The 23,198-nt window shown below is 38.5% G+C and overlaps 1 protein-coding gene across 1 annotated transcript in view; it reads right to left on the bottom strand.

The window, feature by feature from the left end:
* RYR2 (ryanodine receptor 2) overlaps positions 1-23,198 on the bottom strand; it is a 784,036-nt gene that overhangs the window by 211,510 nt on the left and 549,328 nt on the right. The window contains exons 35-38 of the mRNA XM_055233438.2: positions 19,445-19,531; positions 10,648-10,874; positions 6,790-7,594; positions 4,151-4,351 (exon numbers count right to left, since the gene is read on the bottom strand). Of these exons, the coding sequence (XP_055089413.1) occupies positions 4,151-4,351; positions 6,790-7,594; positions 10,648-10,874; positions 19,445-19,531 (1,320 nt within the window). The remainder of the gene's footprint in view (positions 1-4,150; positions 4,352-6,789; positions 7,595-10,647; positions 10,875-19,444; positions 19,532-23,198) is intronic.

Raw genomic sequence — 23,198 nt, 5'->3', positions numbered from 1 at the left:
TCGTTATTTCAAAGGTGAGAAGAAAAATCCCATATGATCACTTCAAGTCAGCAGGGTGTGCCATGATAAGTGGTTTCATTCCTGGTATGGGTAATTTGTATCTTCTCTTTTTCTTTGTTAGTCGTTTTAGAGGTTTGCCAAATTTATTATTATTTTTAAAATAGCCAGCTTTTGGATCCATTTTTTCTATTGTCCTGTTTTCAGTTTCATTACTTTCTGTTATTATCTACATTAGTGACTTCTTTCTGCTTGCTTTAGGTTTATTTCACTCTTTGTTTTCAAAATTCTTGAAGTGGCAGGTCAGGTTAGTGATCTGAGTGGTTTCCGATTTTTAAATGTAAGCACCGAGTGTTATAAATTTCCCTCTTGGCCTTGCTTTAGCTGTGGCACAAATTTTCAGATGTGATGTGTCCAATTTCTTTCAGTTTAATGAATCTTTAAATTTCTCCCCAGACTTCCTCCTCAAACCACAGATTATTTAGAAGGTGTGTTGTTTAGTATCTCTAAGAGTTTGGAGATTTTCCAGTTATCTTTCTGTTACTGATTTCTAATTTGATTACAATGTGATAAAAAAATGCGTATGATTTCAACTTTTAAAAATGTCTTGAGGTTACTTTATGGCCCAGGATATGTTCCATCTTAGCAAATGCTTCATGGACACTTGAAAAGAGTGTGTACTTTGTTGTTGGGTGGAGTAGTCTACAAACCTTGATAGATCTATTATTTGATGATAGTGTGGAGTTCTTCTGTGTCGTAGCTGACTTTTCTGTTTAGCTGTTCTATCAACTGAGAGAGGAGTCTTGAATTCTGCAAGATAATTTTGGATTTGTCTATTTCTCCTTTCAGTTCTATCAGTTTTGGCTTCACATATTTTGCTTTATTGTTTAATTCATATATATTTATCTTCTTGGTGGACTGACCATTACGTATTATCCTTATCTCTTTGGTAATTTTCTGTGCTCTGAAGTCAACTTTATGTGACATAGTTACTCCTGCTTTATTTTGATTAGTATTTTAGTAATACATATTCCTTTAACTTTTCTCTTTTAATCTGTATATATTATTACATTTGAAGTGAGTTTCTCAAAGCAAGCATATAGTTAGATGGAGTTTTGTAAATTCGCTCTGCCAATTTCTTGTAATTGGTATATTTAGATTATTTATATTTGTGTAATTATTGATATGCTATGACTTCAGTCTGTCATTTCACCTGTGGTTTTGTTTGTTCTGATTTATTTTTACTGACTTGTTATGCATTACTTGAACAATATTTAGGATGCTATTTTGATTTATCTGTGGTACTTCTCAGTGTATCTCTTTGTATAGCTTTTCTAGTGCTTTCTCTGTGTATTATTTTATATACATACCTAACATACAGTCTACTGGTATTGACAGTGTACCAGATGGTACAATGTCGACACCAGTAGACTTCAGTTTGAGTGAAGGATAGAAACCTTATCTCCCTTTATGTTCCTTTACTCTCCTCTGTTTATAATTCTTAAATATTCCCTATACATATATTTAGAAACACATCAGTTTTATGATTTTTGCTTCAACCATCAAATTAGAAAACTCCAGAGAAGAAAAATGCACTGTATTTACCATATTACAACATTTCCCAGTGTTAACTTTCTTCCTTTCTGAATTTTCCAAATTTCCTTCATTTTTCATATTCCTTATATTTAAAGAACTTCCTTTAGCATTCCTTTAGGGTAGGTCTGCTGTAGTCAAATTCTTACAACTTCCTGTCATTTGAGAATGTCTTGATTTCTCCTTCATTCCTTAAGAGTATTTTCAAGGTACATAGAACTCTGAGGTGATAGTCTCTTCTTTCAGCATTTGAAAATTGTTGTGCCACTTCCTTCTGCCCTCCATACTTTCTAATGAGAAATCTGCTGTCACTCAAATTGTTTTTCCCCCTGTAGGTAGTGTCATTTCTTTAAAGATTCTGTCTTTAATTTTTTCAGAAACTTGACTATGATGTGTCTCAGTATAGATTTATGTTTATCCTATATGGAGTGTACTCATCTTCTTGAATCTCTCACTTCATATCTTTTACTGAACTTGAAAAGTTTTCAGCCATTATTTTCTTCAGTTCACCCTCTTTCTCCTATCTTCTGAGACTCCAACATCACAAATATTAGATCTTTTGTTATATTCATCTTTTCTGCAGATGGGTTAGTTGATATCACCCTGTCTTCAGTTCACTGATAGTTTCTTCTTCTCCCTTCATTCTGCTTTTAAGCCCATTCATTGAATTTTAAAATTTCAGTGATTATATTTTTCAGATTTAAAATTTCCATTTGGTTCTTCATTATACATTTTGTTTCTCTGCTGCTGAGGCTATTTTTTTTTCCATTTTGAAGGAATTACAGGGCGATTGCTTTCAAAACTTCATCAGATAATTTTAACATCTTTGTTATCTCAGTGTTGGTGTTTATTGATTGTTTTTTTCATTCAAGTTTTTCTTGGTTCTTCATACACAGGATTTTTAATTGAAATCTCAACATTTTGAGGATGATGCTAGGAGCTCTGGGTCTTATTTATAACTCTGTTTCACCTGGTTTCCTCTGACTCCATCCAGCGGGAGAAGGGCTTAGGGTATCTTATTGCTGTCAGGTGGGAGGGGAAGTCCATTTTCCCACTCAGCCTCCTTGGACATCTGGAGGAGGGAAGGGACCCTGTTACTGTTGGGCAGTGGTAAAAAGTTCTGGTTCCTCATTAGACCTGTACTGATGTGACCCTTGCTAGAAAGGGTAAGAGTGTCTTGTTACTTCTCCTTCCATAACCTCTACTGATACTCTGGAAAAAGTGGGCCTCGTTACTACTCAGCGGGGATAAAGTCCCAGCTCTGTCCTCTACTGGGACACCTTGTTACAGCCTGGTGAGAGTGGAAGTCAAGGTTCCCCACTCAGCCTGTGCCCAGTGTGGGTGGGGAACAGTTTTCTCTGTGGTTGTTGGCTGCAGTAGTGCAGTTATTATCTAACACATTTCTGTCTTGCTAAGCTGCCCCTTCCCTGATCCTTTGTCTAGAGAGAGCAGGCTTTTGTTGCAGCTTTTCTTGTCTATGCCTGTTGGTGTTTCCTGGTTGCCGGCTTCTTTAGCTTCAAATCTGGGATAGATGAGGCAAAAAGAAAATCCAGGGAACTCACCACCATGTTGTTCCTTGGGTCCTGAGTTCTGTAGCCAACCTCCCTTCTTCTATCTCTAAGAGTCTTCTTATGTTGTCTTCTTTGTAATGTCCAGGGTTTTAGTTGTACTTAAAAGGAAGAATCAGGAAAAGCACATGTACTCCATCTTTCCAGAAGCAGAAGTTTCCCAAAAGTAGTTTAACAGAGTTAATCTGGAAGAGGCTGGACCTGTTCTCTGCTCAATAAATGCTGTTTATAACAATTAAGAAAATTCCACATCCCTTTCCTCAAAGAAATTACATTCTGGTGAGAAAAAAAACTCTGTAATTAGTCCCTATAAACACTTTCATTCTGAGCTACCCTGGATGGAGAAGAAAATGGTAAGGGTAAGAAATCAAAAAAGACATCCATGAATTACATTGTTTAACCACCATCCCTACACTTTGGTAACTTCCCACACTCTGAGGCCCACTCTGAGGTAGATTTCAGAAAATTTACATCCCCCAACTAGCCCATTCTCTGATTCAGGCAGGTGCCCTTGGTTCTGTTGTACCCTCAGGAGACCTGACTTTGGGGGTAAGCAATGAAAGGAAGAACCACAAACAGGTAATCAGTCTTCTGGCAAGCAAGGTGGAAGAGACATGTGTTTCTTCTATGGTAGGCACAAATGGAAAGCCTCTAGCATCGAGTCCTAGGAATCAAAAATTCCTGAGTGGAAGATGATGAAGACCCATTTGTGGTTGGAATTTGCTCCTAGTTGAAGAACTTCAGACTCTGGCATATCTTGGCCTTCTCAAAGAGTCTGTGATATACCTGATGTCTTCTAATAAGTCCCTCTTTTGTTTAAACTAACCAAAGAAATTCTTTTGGTGAAACTAAGAATACTAACTAAATCAACTTGATGACTTTAAACAGAACAAGGAAAACAAGACGTGTGACTTATATAATTTTGCAAGGCACAGATCCTGAATGACTAAAAGCCAACATAAATACAAAGAATTTTCATTTCATTTCCGTACCTGTTCTTGAGGCGGTGATCTAAATTCCTTTGTTTTCCTGGCTGTGAGTGCGGCTGACATATTTAAGGCTTGCATAACTTCATTGTATCGGAAACGTTGATTGTCTTGGAGCTTAGCTACAAAATCATCTGAAAAGGCTACAATGGCTTCTATCCGATGCCGGACCTGGCAGTCACAGAGGTATTGAAGCAGTAGGCACATCTAAGAGACCATTAAAAAGACACCAAATTTAATTTCTAAATCTTTTAATAATGTGTATCAAATCATAATCTGTGGTAAACATCCTTAGTTGCCTACTCTTCTCTCTTAGAAGCAGGATCCTGATTTTGTATAGGCAGCAATGTGCTCGGTCCCAGGAGATGAAACATAATTTGTATAAGCAGAAATGGCAAATAAATGTCCCTTTAGTGGATGCTAACTGATATGGTCTGGTTCTTTCCCCATGAAATCTCACCTTGAATTGTAATAACCCCCACATGTCAAGGGCAGGGCTGGGTGGAGATAACTGAATCATGAGGTGTCTTCCCCCATGCTGTTCTCGTGGTAGTGAATAAGTCTCACAAGATCTGATGGTTTTATAAATGGGAGTTCCCCTGCACCTGCTCTCTTGACTGCCACCATGTAAGATGTGACTTTGCTCCTCATTTGCCTTTCGCCAGGATTGTGAGGCCTCCCCAGCCATGTGGAGCTGTGAGTCCACTAAACCTTTTCCCTTTATCAATTACTCAAGTCTCAGGTATGTCTTTATTAGCAGTGTGAGAACGGACTAATACACTTACCCTCCCAACCTCCCTTTCAGCCACAGGTGCAATGGCCAATGAAATATATAAGGGAAAGTTTGCTAAGGGTCTTCTGGGAAAGATATTCCATCAGTGATAAGAGACTAGAGTTCCCTTCTTTCAAAATGAGTGTAACTGGGTGATGACATGATTACTGCAGAAAGAATAAGGTGAGCATTTTAGGAAGAAAACCACAGGCTGAGGATCACAGAGCAGAAAAATATTAAGATCTGGGTTATGGATGAGATCATTGAACTGCTGTACCAATTCTAGAAATCTAAACTTAAGACAATTAAGTGGTGAATGCTCATTCATTCAGTGATTAGCTGGGTCTTTCTCCTGCTGAAAACCAAAAGGATTTATAAATGAGTGAGTATGTTGGTAGAAACATTTCTAAAAGAACGCTCTGGCAAATTTAAAACAACATCTATACACTCAATACCAATTGTGATATAAATACATGACGGTGTCAAAGAGGACCTTAAAACCCTCTGTGGCGCCATCTGCAATATAACCATTTCTACCGATGCTGTCTCTGAAGTAGTCGCAGTGTCCATCCCCCTTTCTCCATCTCCTTTGCCCCACCCTCCTCTGAGCATGGTCTCCTAGAGTTTGGACCAGGAAAAAAGCCTCCTGACTAACGAGATACTAGATCACACTCTCTTTCCTCCCTTATCGATTTTCCTCCCAGCAGCCACACTGGCCTTTTCCTGCCTCAGGAATTTGCTGGGCTATTTGTTTTGCATGGAAAGCTCCTAGAACACCCTGCCGTGTTCCTTTTTCTTGTAACTGCTGAGCACAACTCTTATATCTGAACTCAGCTGAAAAGTCACAATCTCTGAGGGGTGTTCCCCCTCATCTTTCTAACAGTAATCCAGTCTAAATGTTCTTTCTTTTAGTAATCCATTCTTTGCCTTCAGAATATTTAATGCAATTACTAATAAGATTTTTTAATGCATAAATGAGTGTATATTTCCTTAGAGGCTGAGAGCTTCTGAAAGGCAGGGTTGACTTGTGTTTCCCTAAGTGCATACCCGGAGTAAGGCTCCAGTCAATGCTGACTAAAGGAACGAGGAGCAAAAAAGCAGGTCAGCGATGCAAACATCCAACTGACTTTAATGAACAGATGAGCATTAATAAAAGATCCTTTAGACATCTTGATGAACATAAAGACAGCCAGTGTGTCTGATTCCTTAAAGACATACTAAGGTGGCTGGGTGCAGTGGTTTACGCTTGTAATCCTAGCGCTTTGGAAGGACAAGGAGGGAGGATCACTTGAGTCCAGGAGTTTGACACCAGCCTGGGCAACATTGCAAGATCTCATTTCGACTAAAAATTAAAAACAAATTAATTGGGAATGGTGGTATGCCTACAGTCCCAGCTGCTGTAGAAGCGGAGGTGGGAGGATGGCTCGAGCCCAGGAGATCCAGGCTGCAGTGAGCTATGATTGCACCACCACTGCACTCCAGCCTGGGTGACTGAGTGAGACCCTGTCTCAAAAGACCAAAACAAAAGCATACTAGGGGAAAGTAAAACCTTGCTATGTGACAATGGGTGCATCTACTGGTAAACAAACATTCTAAGGTTGGTAAGAGTGGAAATATGGGTGGAAAGGGGTATTTGATGGCTTGCATTTCAGGTATTCCAATGGAATGAAGGCGAAAAGTATCTGGGAAACAAGAGGAGATGGCTAATGAATAAGAGGGAGAAGAATAGGAAGTCAGTTAATTTTATGAGGAACTACCATTACACCGGAATGCAAAGAAATAGACACACACACACAGAAAGAAACAAAGGCATGTTCCAATACCTTAATGCTTAGTAATTCTGAAATTCACTCAAATCTCTTGTTCTGATTACCTGCAATTTAACTGGCTCTGGCAGTTTCATTTGGAGCAGGCCTTCCTTGGGCCGCTTGCCCCCCTTGGCTTCTTCCTCACCAGCTCCTTGCAGCTTTGCATCGTCCACACTGAGCTCTTTCTCCAGCGTGTCACTCTCCTCCTCTGGAGTGGCAGCTTCTTTAAACACACTGGGCTCAATCAACTGCAAGATGTGCTTCAAGTCCTCATTGTGAAAGATGCCCATGATCAGCAGGGTATAGAAAAGCTTGATGAGAGGTACAAAGAGGAATTCAGTAGTCCCTCCAACTGGGTCCCGGGCATGAAGACTGCCCTCTTTAACAGCTTCTGTCAGCATCTGTATGGTTTTGGCCTTGAGGATGTCCAGTGGGAACTCTGGACTGTACTGGTAACATTCATTACTAATGCTTACAAAACTGGGGGAGGAAAACTGCATCCGTGGCCTGAGGGAGGTGCTGAGGCCGATCCCTGGAAGGCCGTGCTTTTTGTTCTCATCAGGGAACAGGGTGATGCTCTTCGTCTCCTCCGTCATGGGGACAATGTACTCGTTGTTCATCATGAGCCTGGCAGTGGCATAGGAGCTCAGGTGGATGTCGATCAGCAGGTCATAGTAGCCAGCACGCAGCAAACCTGGCATGTACTTGTTCTCAATGGCGTAGAGGAGCTGAGGTTCATCCACATGGCTGCACAGGGCATGGGCCACCCGGTGGTTCCCAAGAGCACAGACGGCTGAGTAGAGCCGGAGAGTGTGATAGTGAAATTTCAGCAATTCCTCCTGCTCTGTCAACTCTAAGATGTCAACAGATCTGTAGAAGCGAGGAGAGTGGTAGTAAGATTAGAAAATGAATCTTAAATTCAGATTTTAAAAATCTGAATCAGAGGAGAAATCAGTATACATTGTAAATTTGAAGGAAAAAAGTTATGGGAATAGACACTGCAGGTTGAACATCCCTAATCTGAAATGCTTGGGACCAGAAGTGTTTGGATTTGGAACTTTATTCAGACTTTGAAATGTTTACATTATACTTATCAGTTGAGCATCCTGAATCTGAAAGTCTGAAATGTGAAATACCCCATTTCCTTTGAGCATTATGTTGGTGCTCAAAATGTTTCAGATTTTGGAGCATTCCGAATTTCAGATTTTTGGATTTGGGACACCCAACCTGTGTCTTCTTTTAATTTTCTATGACATGTTTAATGGCTGCATAGTACTTTTAATCATTTCTAGATGTTTTACAAATTTTCTTCTGCATAGAATTTGACATTTATCTAGCACCTCCTTCCTCCTCCATTGTATCAAGGATCTGTTGCAGTGAGCCGAGATCGTGCCACTGCACTCTAGCCTGGGCAATGGCGAGACTCCACCTCAAAACAATAAATAAATAAATAAACAACAACAAAAAAGTCTCTAGTGGAGAAATTTCATGTTGTTGTCATTCAATTGTTCATCAAATATCACTGAGTGCCTATTATGTATTAGCACTGTGCACTGATGATACGATGGTGAATAATATAGACATGATTCCTGCCCCCAGGGAGCTTATATCCAATTGAGGGAGTAAACCACCTCCACTGACCAAAATAGAGTAAATTAAATTATAAACTGTGACATGTGTTATGGAGAAACAAAGTACACACTGACATAAATCTACCGCCATTGCACACTTTAAAATATTAATGATTTGTCACGCTATTGGGGCACCAGATTCCTGTCAACCACGCTAGTTAAGACTTCCGTTTTTGGAATTTGGATTTTAAAACCCATCCTATTTTTCTTTGGCTGCTAGGAAGAATGAAGTTAATGTGGGTCCCGACTCTACCAACCGGTGTGGTACAAATGACTGTGTGTCACTCTTAGCCTCAGTTTTATTTTCCTATCCATATCTTTTCTACGACCTGATGCCAGTGACACATTTTTATACATTCATGTTCCATATCATTTGGAAAACTGCCTCAAATCCCTTATGATCTTCAGTGACAGTTTAAATTATCCATTCATATACACATACATCTATCATAAGCAATTAATATAAATTATAAACGACTGAGATAAGGTGTTATGTTGGTTTCTGATGATAGCATGCCAAAATGTTAAATTATGGTGTTAAAATTCCATGCTCAGTAGAGAGACAACGTTTTCCTTCGCAAACAATAATTCCTTCCCAAACGTTATGTTTGTTTTGGTTGTTCAGTATTTTCTTAAAAAACATCATCAGATGAAAAATTATGACAAAACTCTTCTCACAAAAAATAAGAATAAAATTAAAATCAAACTGAACCATCTCAAGAGTACATTATGAGGGAGATCTAATTACTTCATGTAAAAATATGTAAATACATATTTAATACATACAAAGAATTAACTAGCTAGGTTAATTTTTCTTTGATTTTCTTTTGTTTTAAAGCATCTTTGTTGAACTGTAATTTACATGCTATACAATTTACCTACTTAAAAAACATAATTTAATAGTTTTTATATATTAATGGAGTTGTGTAACTGTAACTATAAATTGAGTTTAGAACATTTTTATCATCCCAAAAGGAATTTAGTACCCATTAACAGTCCTGTTCCACTCCTAGCCCTCGGTAACTACTAATCTACTTTCCATTTCTAAACATTTGTCTATTACGGACTTTTCAATTAAATAAAATCCCACACTAGTAGGATTCTTTCACTTAATATACTTTTGTGACTGGTTTCTTTCACTTAATATAATGTCTTCAAAGTTCTTGCATTTTGTAGCATGTATCAGTACTTCAATCATTTTTATTGCCAAATAATATTATATGGATATATCACATTTTGTTTATTGATTCATAAGTTGGTGAACATTTGGGGTTCCCTTTCTTTTACTATTGTTCATAATGCTTCTATGAATATTCATATACATGTTTTTGTGTGGACATATTTTAATTTCTCTTGGGTATATAGGAGGAGTAGAATTGCTAGATCACATGTTAATGCTATAACTTTATTTTTTGAGGAAGTGGCAAACTGTTTTCCAAAGCATAGGTTAAATTTTAAAGATATTAAAATGAAAAATGCCAAGAACATCTAAAGATATAAAAATGGACCTGGCTTCAATAATTATTTTCAGATTAAAGACTTAAAATATACAAATATGTTTGTGCATTACTTTCATGACATGTTTTTACTCAGTTTGTGATTCAACATTTCAATGGCATTTTGGGAGGGAAATCTTGGCCCAAAACTTAGAAACTTAGCTCCTTATTGATAAGAAGCCTGCTTAAATGAAATCTCTGCAATTTAACTGGCTATCACATGGAAAAGCAGAAAATCATAAACAAAGCTACCTTTGAGTATTTATTATACTTTATGTTACTATTATTACTGCCTAGAATGCATATAAACTTGTTTCCAAGACACTCACAGTATTTTCCCAATTTTCTTTCATTAATATCTCTTGGGATCAGTTTTTTACATCTATAAAATGAAGGGTTGAACATAGGAATCATAAGTGATTCCCATGATTCCATCTCTAATATCTCACTATTCTCTATTACAGTACTCTGCTAAGTTGTAAGTCAGACTGCAGTTGCACTTGTCTGAATTTTTATTTGCTGTTGTCATCGTAAGTAACACAAGAGTGAATGAAGAAACCATCATGTGGCATCTTCAACTGCGGAATAATTTTTTTCAGTAACAAAATGGTTGAGAAATAAACTTAAACTTAAAATACACAGAATAACGACTTCATTGCCAAAAGAATTTAGATCTTTGTAAATTTCATTTTGTTTCCTTAGAACCACCCCTGCCCCGCACCACCACCAGAAGCCCCGGGCAGCAGGCTAATCCCAGGCGTCCCAATCAAAATATCAGGGATTCATTGGGGCTGACCTGTTTTCCTCAGGGATATGAAGAGACATGAACTGCAGAGGATCCAAACACTGCACCAACCAGCCTTGGCGTTCACTTATTCGAGACACATCTACCTTCAAAAACTGGTTGGGCATTCTGCTCCACAGGACGTGTGACAGGAACTGCACGTGGAGGCGCGGGGGGCACTGCGGCACGGGGTTCTTGTGTTCACTCTTGAACAATCCCGCCGAGAGAGGCATCACATTCTAGGGGATGGGGAGGCAGAAAAAGAATGAATGTAGAACAACATCCCTTGGGGTTCACAAAGTAATGACTAGAATTCTGCACAGGACAGAGACAGGGAAAGTAAGATAACCCTATGAGTCAAGCAAAGTCAACACAAGAAATCATAGAAATTGGGTTGAAAAGTTTCTGAAAGGACAAACCAGGAAATACACTGTGAGAGAAAATACCTACACCTTCAGGGCAGTCAAACAGCTTTCGGGATGTGTCTTTCCCATATACTGAATGGCACAGAGAGAAGGCCAAGCACAACCAAGCATACCCATATACCTTTATATTTCTTTACCAGGCTGGGACCTCAGGAAAAGCTGGCAAGTCTTTAGGGACCTTCAGTGCCAAACTTCCTGAATGACAGATAGGTCACAACCCCCTGGCTCTCTCTCTCTCTCAATAGCTGTTCTCTGTCACCCAACTCATCCTTAAAACACTTCCTCTAGCCAGAAGTATTCCAGATAAAGCTCAACAGATAAATCTGACTACTGACCAAGAAAACAGAATATGTTAGGCATTAACAAACATATTTATTTCTCCTCCACCTCCAATGTCATCTTCAGCCATCCTTAATTCCTTCTGTCTGGTGTCAAAGAAAGAGAGGTCTCTGCTTTGCCAAAAGCTTCTTCATTTATCTATGATCTTGACAACACCGATGCCTGCCTCTAATGGGACCATAAGAAAACCATTATCTCATATTTCTGCATTACCTTCTATCTCTTCTTCTCCTCTAGAGCCCCCTCAACTGCATGCTCTAGACTACTTCATCCTCAAACTGCTTTCCTATTGCCCTCTAATAGGGTGGAAAAAATCAAGTACTGGTTTAAATACTGATGATAAGCTAATGAATAAAACTAACAAAACCCCTGCCCTCATATAGCTTCCATTCTTCTCATTGAAAGTATGAAATAAAATCAATAAGTAAATTAAATGAATTAAATGGTATTTTAAAAGAGATGTCATGGGCCTCGGGGTTTGGGGGACAGAAAGCCAGAACGGGGAAACCAGAATCCAGAGCAGCAATTTTAAATGGGGTTGTCAGAATGGGCATCATTGAGAAAGCAACATTTAAAGAAAGACTGGGCCAGGCACCGTGGCTCACACCTGTAATCCCAGCACTTTGGGAGGCCGAGGCAGGTGGATTACTTGAGGTCAGGAGTACAAGACCAGCCTGGCCCACATGGGGAAACCCTGTCTTTGCTAAAAATACAAAAATTCGCCTGTAAAAAAAAACAAAAATGGTGGCATGTTCCTGTAGTCCCAAATACTCGGGAGGCTGAGGTGGGAGAATTGCTTGAACCTGGTAGGCGGAGGTTGCAGTGAGCTGAGATCGTGCCACTGTACTCCAGCCTGGGTGACAAGTGAGACTCTGTCAGAAAGAAAGAAAAGGGAAGGGGAGAAGGGGGAAAGGGGAGAAGGGGTGAGGGAGGGAAGGAAGGAGAGAGAAAAAGAAAAAGAGAGAGAGAGGTTGTAGCGAGCTGAGATCACATCACTGCACTCTAGCCTGGGTGACAGAGTGAGACTGTCAGCAAGAAAGAAACGGGATAGGGACAAGGAAGGAAGGAAGGGAGGGAAGGAGGGAGGGAGGGGGAGAAGAGAGAAAGAAGAAAGGAAAAGAAGAGAAGAGAAGAGAGCGAGCAGTCCAGTCTGGATGCATTCAATTTGTGATAGCTATTAGTCAGCCAATGAAAATGTCAGCAGAAGTCAATAGTCAATAGAGGATTGAATATATCAGTCAGGCTTCTGAGAAACTACCACTCTTTGTCAAATTTTGTAAAAAAAAACAAAAAAACAAACAAACAAACAAAAAAACGGTCAGTCTGAACTTGCTGCCTCCTTTCTCTCATTTCCAATCTTGAATTCACTGTCACATGGCTCCTCTCATCATTTTTTTATATAATAATTGAGACAAGGTCTCCCTCTGTCACCCAGGCTGGAGTGCAGCAGCACAATCATGGCTCACTGCAGCCTCCACGTGTACGCTCTCAAGTGACCCTCCCACCTCAGCCTCTGCAGGATCTGGGACTACAGGTGTGCACCACCACATCTGCCTAAAATAATTGCTTATTTTTTGTAGAGATGGAGTCTCACTATGTTGCCCAAGCTGGTTTCAAATTTCTGGGCTCAAGTGATCCTCCTGCCTCCCAGAGTGCTGGGATTACAAGCATGAGCCACTGAGACCAGCCCCTCTCCCATTGTTTTGCTGAAATTCTTCTGGCAAGGCCACCGAAGCCCTCCTCATTAACAAAAGCCAGGGATTCCTTTAGTCCGAGTTGCATTAGTCCATCTATGGCATCTGCTGTTAGCCACTCCTGTTTAGAAAACTCCATCCTCACTTGGCATCTACTAAAATGTCTCTTTCAGTTCTTCTCCAACATTCTTGACAGTTCTGCCCTCAGCCTATCTCATAGGTTCCTCTTTTTTAGTTGATACAACCAGGCTCTCTCCTCAGCCATCGCTTCCCACTCTCTACATCTGCCCTCAAATATTCCATTCACACTCAAAGATGAATTACAACTGATTTCTTGATGATGAAAATTTTAATCTCCAGCATAGCTCTTTTTAGCACAATTGTGTATACATATGTGTATATAGGTATGCATACATACATATATTGTATATAAATTTGTTGAGTATATAAATTTGCTGTATGCCATGTATAAAGCATTGCTCAAGTTGTTTAATTATATTAACTCCATAAAACAGATACTGTGAACCCCATCTTATAGACGCAGAAACTGAGCTCAAATAATTTAAGAAAGATGTCCAAGGTCACCAAGCCAGCCTAATAAAACTATCTACTCTGTTCACTCCAATGTGTGCCTGGAACCTCAATTTTACAATTGCAAAATTAAGTTCAACCTTTTTTCCTGAATTTCAACAAGCTCTTCTGCATTTTTCATTAGCATGGCCAAATTGTCCAAACTAAAATTTTAAATCAATCATTCATTCTCACTCTCCTTGAGATCCTGAATTCATCTACAAATTCTATTAGTCCAATTCATTGTTAAATCCTATTCATTTCTTCTTCTTTTTTTTAATTATACTTTAACTTCTAGGGTACATGCGCATAACATGCAGGTTTGTTACATATGTATACATGTGCCATGTTGGTGTGCTGCACCCAGTAACTCGTCATTTAGCGTTAGGTATATCTCCTAATGCTATCCCTCCCCCCTCCCCCCACCCCACAACAGGCCCTGGTGTGTGATGTTCCTCTTTTTGTGTCCAGATGTTCTCATTGTTCAATTCCCATCTACGAGTGAGAACATGCAGTGTTTGGTTTTTTGTCCTTGTGATAGTTTGCTGAGAATGATGGTTTCCAGCTTCATCCATGTCCCTACAAAGGACATGAACTCATCATTTTTTATGGCTGCATAGTATTCCATGGTGTATATGTGCCACATTTTCTTAATCCAGTCTATCGTTGTTGGACATTTGGGTTGGTTCCAACTCTTTGCTATTGTGAATAGTGCCGCAATAAACATACGTGTGCATGTGTCTTTATAGCAGCATGATTTATAATCCTTTGGGTATATACCCAGTAATGGGATGGCTGGGTCAAATGGTATTTCTAGTTCTAGATCCCTGAGGAATCACCACATTGTCTTCCACAATGGTTAAACCAGTTTACAGTTCCACCAACAGTGTAAAAGTGTTCCTTTTTCTCCACATCCTCTCCAGCACCTGTTGTTTCCTGACTTTTTAATGATTGCCATTCTAACTGGTGTGAGATGCTATCTCATTGTGGTTTTGATTTGCATTTCTCTGATGGCCAGTGATGATGAGCATTTTTGCATGTGTCTGTTGGCTATATAAATGTCTTCTTCTGAGAAGTGTCTATTCATATCCTTTGCCCACATTTTGATGGGGTTGTTTTTTTCTTGTAAATTTGTTTGCATTCTTTGTAGATATTCTGGATATTAGTCCTTTGTCGGATGAGTAGATTGCAAAAATTTTCTCCCATTCTGTAGGTTGCCTGTTCACTCTGATGGTAGTTTCTTTTGCTGTGCAGAAGCTCTTTAGTTTAATTAGATCCCATTTGTCAATTTTGGCTTTTGTTGCCACTGTTTTTGGTGTTTTAGACGTGAAGTCCTTGCCCATGCCTATGTCCTGAATGGTATTGCCTAGGTTTTCTTCTAGGGTTTTTATGGCTTTAGATCTAACATTTAAGTCTGTAATCCACCTTGAATTAATTTTTGTATAAGGTGTAAGGAAGGGATCCAGTTTCAGCTTTCTACATATGGCTAGCCAGTTTTCCCAGCACCATTTATTAAATAGGGAGTCCTTTCCCCATTGCTTGTTTTTGTCAGGTTTGTCAAAGATTATATGGTTGTAGATGTGTGGTATTGTTTCTGAGGGCTCTGTTCTGTTCCATTGGTCTATATTCCCGTTTTGGTACCAGTACCATGCTGTTTTGGTTACTGTAGCCTTGTAGTATAGTTTGAAGTCAGGTAGCATGATGCCTACAGCTTTGTTCTTTGGCTTAGGATTGACTTGGCAATGCGGGCTCTTTTTTGGTTCCATATGAACTTTAAAGTCATTTTTTTCCAATTCTGTGAAGAAAGTCATTGGTAGCTTGATGGGGATGGCACTGAATCTATAAATTACCTTGGGCAGTATGGCCATTTTCATGATATTGATTCTTCCTATCCATGAGCATGGAATGTTCTTCCATTTGTTTGTGTCCTCTTTTATTTCATTGAGCAGTGGTTTGTAGTCCTCCTTGAAGAGGTCTTTCACATCCCTTGTAAGTTAGATTCCTAGGTATTTTATTCTCTTTGAAGCAATTGTGAATGGGAGTTCACTCATGATTTGGCTCTCTGTCTGTTATTTGTGTATAAGAATGCTTGTGATTTCTGCACATTGATTTTGTATCCTGAGACTTTGCTGAAGTTGCTTATCAGCTTAAGGAGATTTTGGGCTGAGACGATGGGGTTTTCTAAATATACAATCATGTCATCTGCAAACAGGGACAATTTGACTTCCTCTTTTTCTAATTGAATATGCTTTACTTCTTTTCCCTGCCTGATTGCCCTGGTCAGAACTTCCAACACTATGTTGAATAGGAGTGGTGAGAGAGGGCATCCCTGTCTTGTGCCAGTTTTCAAAGGGAATGCTTCCAGTTTTTGCCCGTTCGGTATGATATTGGCTGTGGGTTTGTCATAAATAGCTCTCATTATTTTGAGATACATCCCATCAATACCTAATTTATTGAGAGTTTTTAGCATGAAGGGTTGTTGAATTTTGTCAAAGGCCTTTTCTACATCTGTTGAGATAATCATGTGGTTTTTGTCTTTGGTTCTGTTAATATGCTGGATTACGTTTATTGATTTGCGTATGTTGAACCAGCCTTGCATCCCAGGGATGAAGCCCACTTGATCATGGTGGATAAGCTTTTTGATGTGCTGCTGGATCCAGTTTGCCAGTATTTTATTGAGGATTTTTGCATTGATGTTCACCAGGGATATTGGTCTAAAATTCTGTTTTTTTGTTGTGTCTATGCCAGGCTTTGGTATCAGGATGATGCTGGCCTCATAAAATGAGTTAGGGAGGATTCCCTCTTTTCTATTGATTGGAATAGTTTCAGAAGGAATGGTACCAGCTCCTCCTTGTACCTCTAGTAGAATTCGGCTCTGAATCTGTCTGGTCCTGGACTTTTTTTGGTTGGTAGGCTATTAATTATTGCCTCAATTTCAAAGCCTGTTATTGGTCTATTCAGGGATTCAACTTCTTCCTGATTTAGTCTTGGGAGGGTGTATATGTCCAGGAATTTATCCATTTCTTCTAGATTTTCTAGTTTATTTGTGTAGAGGTGTTTATAGTATTCTCTGATGGTAGTTTGTATTTCTGTGGGATTGGTGGTGATATCCCCTTTATCATTTTTTATTGCATCTATTTGACTCTTCTCTCTTTTCTTCTTTATTATTCTTGCTAGCAGTCTATCAATGTTGTTGATCTTTTAAAAAACCAGCTCAAGGTTTCATTGATTTTTTGAAGGGTTTTTTGTGTCTCTGTCTCCTTCAGTTCTGCTCTGCTCTTAGTTATTTCTTGCCTTCTGCTAGCCTTTGAATGTGTTTGCTCTTGCTTCTCTAGTTCTTTTAATCGTGACGTTAGGGTATCAATTTTAGATCTTTCCTGCTTTCTCTTGTGGGCATTTAATGGTATAAATTTCACTCTACACATTGCTTTAAATGTGTCCCAGAGATTCTGGTATGTTGTGTCTTTGTTCTCACTGGTTTCAAAGAACATCTTTATTTCTGCCTTCATTATGTACCCAGTAGTCATTCAGGAGCAGGTTGTTCAGTTTCCATGTAGTTGAGTGGTTTTGAGTGAGTTTCTTAATCCTGAGTTCTAGCTTGATTGCACTGTGGTCTGAGAGACAGTTTGTTATAATTTCTGTTCTTTTACATTTGCTGAGGAGTGCTTTACTTCCAACTACATGGTCAGTTTTGGAATAAGTGAGATGTGGTGCTGAGAAGAATGTATATTCTGTTGATTTGGGGTGGGGAGTTCTGTAGATGTCTATTAGGTCCGTTTGGTGCAGAGCTGAGTTCAATTCCTGGATATCCTTGTTAACTGTCTGTCTCGATCTGTCTAATGTTGACAGTGGGGCGTTAAAGTCTCCCATTATTATTGTGTGGGAGTCTAAGTCTCTTTCTAGGTCTCTAAGGACTTGCTTTATGAATCTGGGTGCTCCTGTATTGGGTGCATATATATTTAGGATAGTTAGCTCTTCTTGATGAATTGATCCCTTTACAATTATGTAATGGCCTTCTTTGTCTCTTTTGATCTTTCTTGGTTTAAAGTCTGTTTTATCAGAGATTAGGATTGCAACTCTTGCTTTTTTTTTTGTTTTCCATTTGCTTGGTAGATCTTCCTCCATTCCTTTATTTTGAGCCTATGTGTGTCTCTGCATGTGAGATGGGTCTCCTGAATACAGCACACTGATGGGTCTTGACTCTTTATCCAATTTGCCAGTCTGTGTTTTTTAATTGGAGCATTTAGCCCATTTACATTTAAGGTTAATATTGTTATGTGTGAATTTGATCCTGTCATTATGATGTTAGCTGGTTATTTTGCTCGTTAGTTGATGCGGTTTCTTCCTAGCATCGATGGTCTTTACAATTTGGCATGTGCGTGCAGCCGGGTACTTGGTGCCAGAAGCCAGAGCTCCTCGGGGCTCGCCCCTCCACCTCACCGGGTCAGTGAAAAAATGATCAGAGTAGTGTTATTTCACCAGCGGCCTGCAAAGGCTGGTGGACCCCGTCCCGCCCCCTCCCGGGGACGGGGTTGGGGGCAGTGCCGGGCACCTCCCACTTATTCTACACCTCTCATGTCTCTTCACTGTGCCAGACTAGAGTCAAGCTCAACAGGGTCTTCTTTCCCCGCTGATTCTGCCAAGCCCGTTTCCTTGGCTGTGGTTTTGCTGGATAGTAGGTATGGACAGTGGGAATCTTGTTCATCCATTCATGAGCATCACTAATTAGATGACGAGGCATTTGGCTACCTTAAGAGATTCACAGTTACTCCCGCCGTTTACCTGCGCTTCATTGAATTTCTTCACTTTGACATTCAGAGCACCGGGCAGAAATCGCATCACGTCAACACCCATCGCAGGCCTTCGCGTATTCATTTCTTCTATAAAGTATTTTCACATTTATCATTTTTCATTCTGACTTCCATGGCTCTAATCACTGTCTTCCATGTAGACAGTATTAAATTATTGACACCTCATTGCTACTCACTATTCTCATTCTTGCCCACCTCCACATTGATAACAACATATTTTTCCAAAACAAGTTTCATTATGCTCAATCCCCTTCTTCAAATTTCCAATGGATTTCCCCTGTCTATGTAATAGGTGCTAACCTTTTCACATGGCACAGAAGACCTTTTCAACTTGGACTTGTTCTACCTTTTATCCATCTTAATCTCCAGCCACATTCTGGAAGGCATCCTTTGTTACAGTTACAATGAATTCCTTAACCTTCAGCATGTTCACTCTTATATATTTTTGCTTCTTCTCACCCTCTACCTAGAATGACCTCTCCTAATAAATGTACCCCAAGAGCTCCTATTTGACAGTTAGTAATCAAACTAAATGTTACCTCTTCTTTGAGCTTTGGCTGATCCAACCCATCCAACTGAGTTGTTCTTTCATTTATGTTACTGGAGTATTCCATACATACCACTACTGTAGGTGGCATGGTTTCAGATCTTTAAGTCCATTCATTAGCTCACCTATGAGTTCAATGATTCCTGCAATGTGTGTAATCTGGCATTTTTTTTTCTATAGACCTTTTATTGAACAGGGCTTTTATTGAATAATATACATATGATAACTAAAGAGAAACACTTTTTAATTATTATGTTACCCTTGTGACCTGAAAGACATTTTCAAGCATGGCTATTTTTTCTTGAAAGAATGATTTATTTGATTCATATCAGTACTAATATACTGAATTTATTTCAGAATAAATAAATGCTATGTCCTAATAGAAAATAATACAAATATAATACTAGGAGTGAGTTTTATTACCTTTATTCTTCCCAACTCAAACTGGAAAACATTGGGACTTGTAGCTTGTGCAAAAACCGCAGGAAATAATTTTGTACTCGGCTCCACCTGAAATACACAAATGAATTTAATAATGTTAGTAATGAAAGAAGACAAGGGAAAAAATATTTTCTTTATAACAACAAAGGAATACTTTACAGAAGGAGCCCAGAGATTTTCCTTTCTTGCATATTGATTGATGTGCTCCTTCAAGAATTAGCTTATTTCATTACTATGTGAACACTGCTGGGGGAACATACTCTGTTTACTCTGAAGGGCTTATGGCATTGTCATTACTTAACAGAAGTAAACATACATAATTAATTCAATTTTTTCCATTTTCTTTTAATTCCTAATTTACTGTTTTTTAATTGACACATTGTAGATATTTAATGGGATACAATATGATGTTTTGATACATGCATACATTGTATAATGATCAAATCAGGGTAATTAGCATGTCTATCGCTTTGAACATTTTTCATTTCTTTGTGGTGGACATACAAAATCCTCTCTTCTAGCTATTTTGAGATATACAATACTTGATGATTGACTATAGTCACCCTACTGCCCAACAGGACACCAGCACTTATTCTTCCTTTCTAATGTTAACTCTATAGCCATTGGATATCCACTCCCTCTTCCCCACTTTCCCCTACCCTTCCCAGTCTCTGATAACCACTATTCTATTCACTACTTCCATGAGATTAACTTTTTTCGATTCTACATATGAGTGAGCAACGCAGTATTTTCCTTTCTATGTCTGGCTTATTTCATTTAACACAATATCCTTCAGGCTCACCCATATTGGTGCAAATGACAGGTTCTCATTATTTTTTATGACCAAATAGTATTCTATTATGTATACATACCACATTTTCTTCACTTATTCATCCATTGATGGGCACTTAGGCTGATTCCCTATCTTGGCTATTGTGAATAGTGCTGTGATCATTATAGGACTGCAGATATCCCTTCCACATACTGATTTCATTTCCTTGGGATATATACCCAGTACGGGGAATTCTGGATCATATGGTAGTTCTATTTTTAATTTTTTGAGGAAACTCCATACTGTTTTTCATAATGGCTATATTTATTTACATTCCCACCAACAGTGCATGAGTTTCCCTCTTCCTCAACATCCTTGCCAATGCTTATTATCTTTTGTCTTTTTGATAATAGCCATTTTAACTGGAATAAGGTAACATTGTGGTTTTGATTTGTACTTTGCTGATGATTAGTGATGCTCAGCATGTTTTCATATGCCTGTTGGCCATTTGTACGTCTTCTTTTGAGAAATCTTTATTAAGGTCTTTTGCCCCCTTTTAAATCAGATTGTTTGTTTTTACTATTGTTGTTTGTGTTCCTTATATATTCTGGATATTGATCCCTTATCAGATGTATAGTTTGCAAATATTTTGCCCCATTCTGTAGGTTGTCTTTTCACTCTGTTAATTATTTCCTTGGCTGTGCAGAGGATTTTTAGTTTGATATAATCCCACTTGTCTATTTTTGCTTTTGTTGCCTGTGCTTTTGAGGTCTTGTCCAAAAAATCCTTACCCAGCCCAATGTCATGAAGTGTTTCCCCCATGTTTTCTTCCAGTAGTTTCATAGTTTCAGGTCCTACATTAATCCACTTTGAGTTGATTTTTGTATGTGGTGAAAAATAGGGGTCCAGTTTCATTCTTCTGCATGTGGATATTCAATTTTCCCAGTACCATTTATTGAAGAAACTGTCCTTTCCCCAATGTGTGTTCTTGGCACCTTTATTGAAAATTAGTTGGCTATGGATAGATGGGTTTGTTTCTGGGCTCTCTGTTCTGTTTTATTGGTCTATATGTCTGTTTTGGTTACTATAGCTTTGTGGTTTAGTTTCAACTCAGGTAGTGTTTTGGTTACTATGGCTTCGTGTATTTTAAACTCAGGTAGTGTGATGTTTCCAGCTTTATTCTTTTTGCTCAAGATTGCTTTGGCTACTTGGGGTCTTTTGTGATTTCATAAGAAATTTAGAATTTTTTTTCTATTTCTATAATAGAATAATAATGTCATTGGTATTTTGATAGGGACTTCACTGAATCTGTAGATTACTTTTTGTACTATGGACATTTTAATAATATTAATTCTTCCAATCCATCCAATCCAACAGCATGAGATATCTTTCCATTTATTTCTGTCCTCTTAAACTTATTTCACCAATGTTTTATAGATTTTAGTGTAGAGATCTTACACCTCCTTTGTTAAATGTATGCCTAGATAACTGATTTTTTTTTTGTTTTTTTGAGATGGAGTCTCGCTCTGTCACCCAGGCTGGAGCTCAGATCACTGCAACCTCTGCCTCCTGGGTTCAAGTGATTCTCCTGCCTCAGCCTTCCCAGTAGCTGAGATTACAGGTGCCTGCCACCATGCCCGGCTAATTTTTTTGTATTTTTAGTAGAGGTGGGGTTTCGCCATTTTGGCCAGGCTGGTCTAGAACTCCTGACCTCAGATGATCCACCCGCCTCGGCCTCCCAAAGTGCTGGGATTATAGGCGTGAGTCACTGCGCCCAGCCGATAACTGATTTTTAAAGCTATTGTAAATGAGACTGTATCTTGGTTTTTTTTTCTCAGAACATTCACTACCGGTGTAAAGAAATACTGATTTTTGTACATTGATTTTGTATCCTGCAAATTTACTAAATGTATTAGTTTTAACAGTTTTTTGGTAAACTTTTAAAGGTTTTTATATATAAGATCATGTCATCTACAAACGGAGACAATTTGATGACTTCTTTTCCAATTTGGATGACTTTTATTTCCTTTTCTTGCCGAATTATCTGGCTAGCACTTCTAGTATTATGTTGAACAGAAGTAGTGAAAGTGGGCACCTTTGTCTTGTTCCAGACCTTAGAAAAAAAAGCTTTCAACTTTTCCCCCATTTAGTCCTGGGCTTTTCTTTGATGGAGACTTTTCATTATTGATACAATTTCCTCACTCACCATTAATCTGCTCAGATTTTCTATTTCTTCATAAGTCAGTCTTGGTAGGTTGTATACATCTAGGAATTTATCCATTTCTTCTAGGTTATCCAGTTTGTTGGCATAGGATTTTTCATAATATTTTCTCATTATCCTTTGTATTTCTGTGGTATAGGTTGTAATGTCTTCTTTTCAATGCTGATTTTATTTATTTGAGTCATCTCTTTCTTCGTCTAGCTAAAGGTTTATTGATTTTGTCTTTTCAAAAAACCAACCCTTTGTATCATTGATCTTTTGCATTGTTTAGTCTCTGTTTTATTATTGTTCCAATTTTTATTATTTATTTACTTCTATTAATTTGGGGTTTAGTTTGTTCTTGTATTTGTGGTTTTTGGAGGTACAATATTAGGTGGTTTATTTTTTACTTTTTAAATGTAGGCATTTAATACTGTAAACTTCCCTCTTAGAACTGCTTCTGCTGTATCCCATGGCTTTTGGTATGTTGTGTTTCCATTTTTGTTTGTCTCAAGAAAATTTTTAATTTCTTTTCTAATGTTTTCATTTACCCACTGGTTATTAAGGAGCATGTTGTTTAATGTCTATGTATTCATAAGGTTTTCTCAGTTCCTCTCAGTATTGATTTCTAGTTTTATACTAGTGTTATCAGAAAACATATATGATATCATCTTAAATATTTAAAGATTTATTTTGTGGTCTAACATATGATCTGTCCTGGAGAATGCCCCATGAGCAGTTGACAATAATGTGTATTCTTCAGC

This window comes from Symphalangus syndactylus, chromosome 19, assembly GCF_028878055.3.
Source record: "Symphalangus syndactylus isolate Jambi chromosome 19, NHGRI_mSymSyn1-v2.1_pri, whole genome shotgun sequence".
Lineage (NCBI taxonomy): Eukaryota > Metazoa > Chordata > Mammalia > Primates > Hylobatidae > Symphalangus > Symphalangus syndactylus.
Note: the sequence above shows the minus strand (reverse complement) of the source record. Positions and strands in the feature narration are given on the sequence as shown.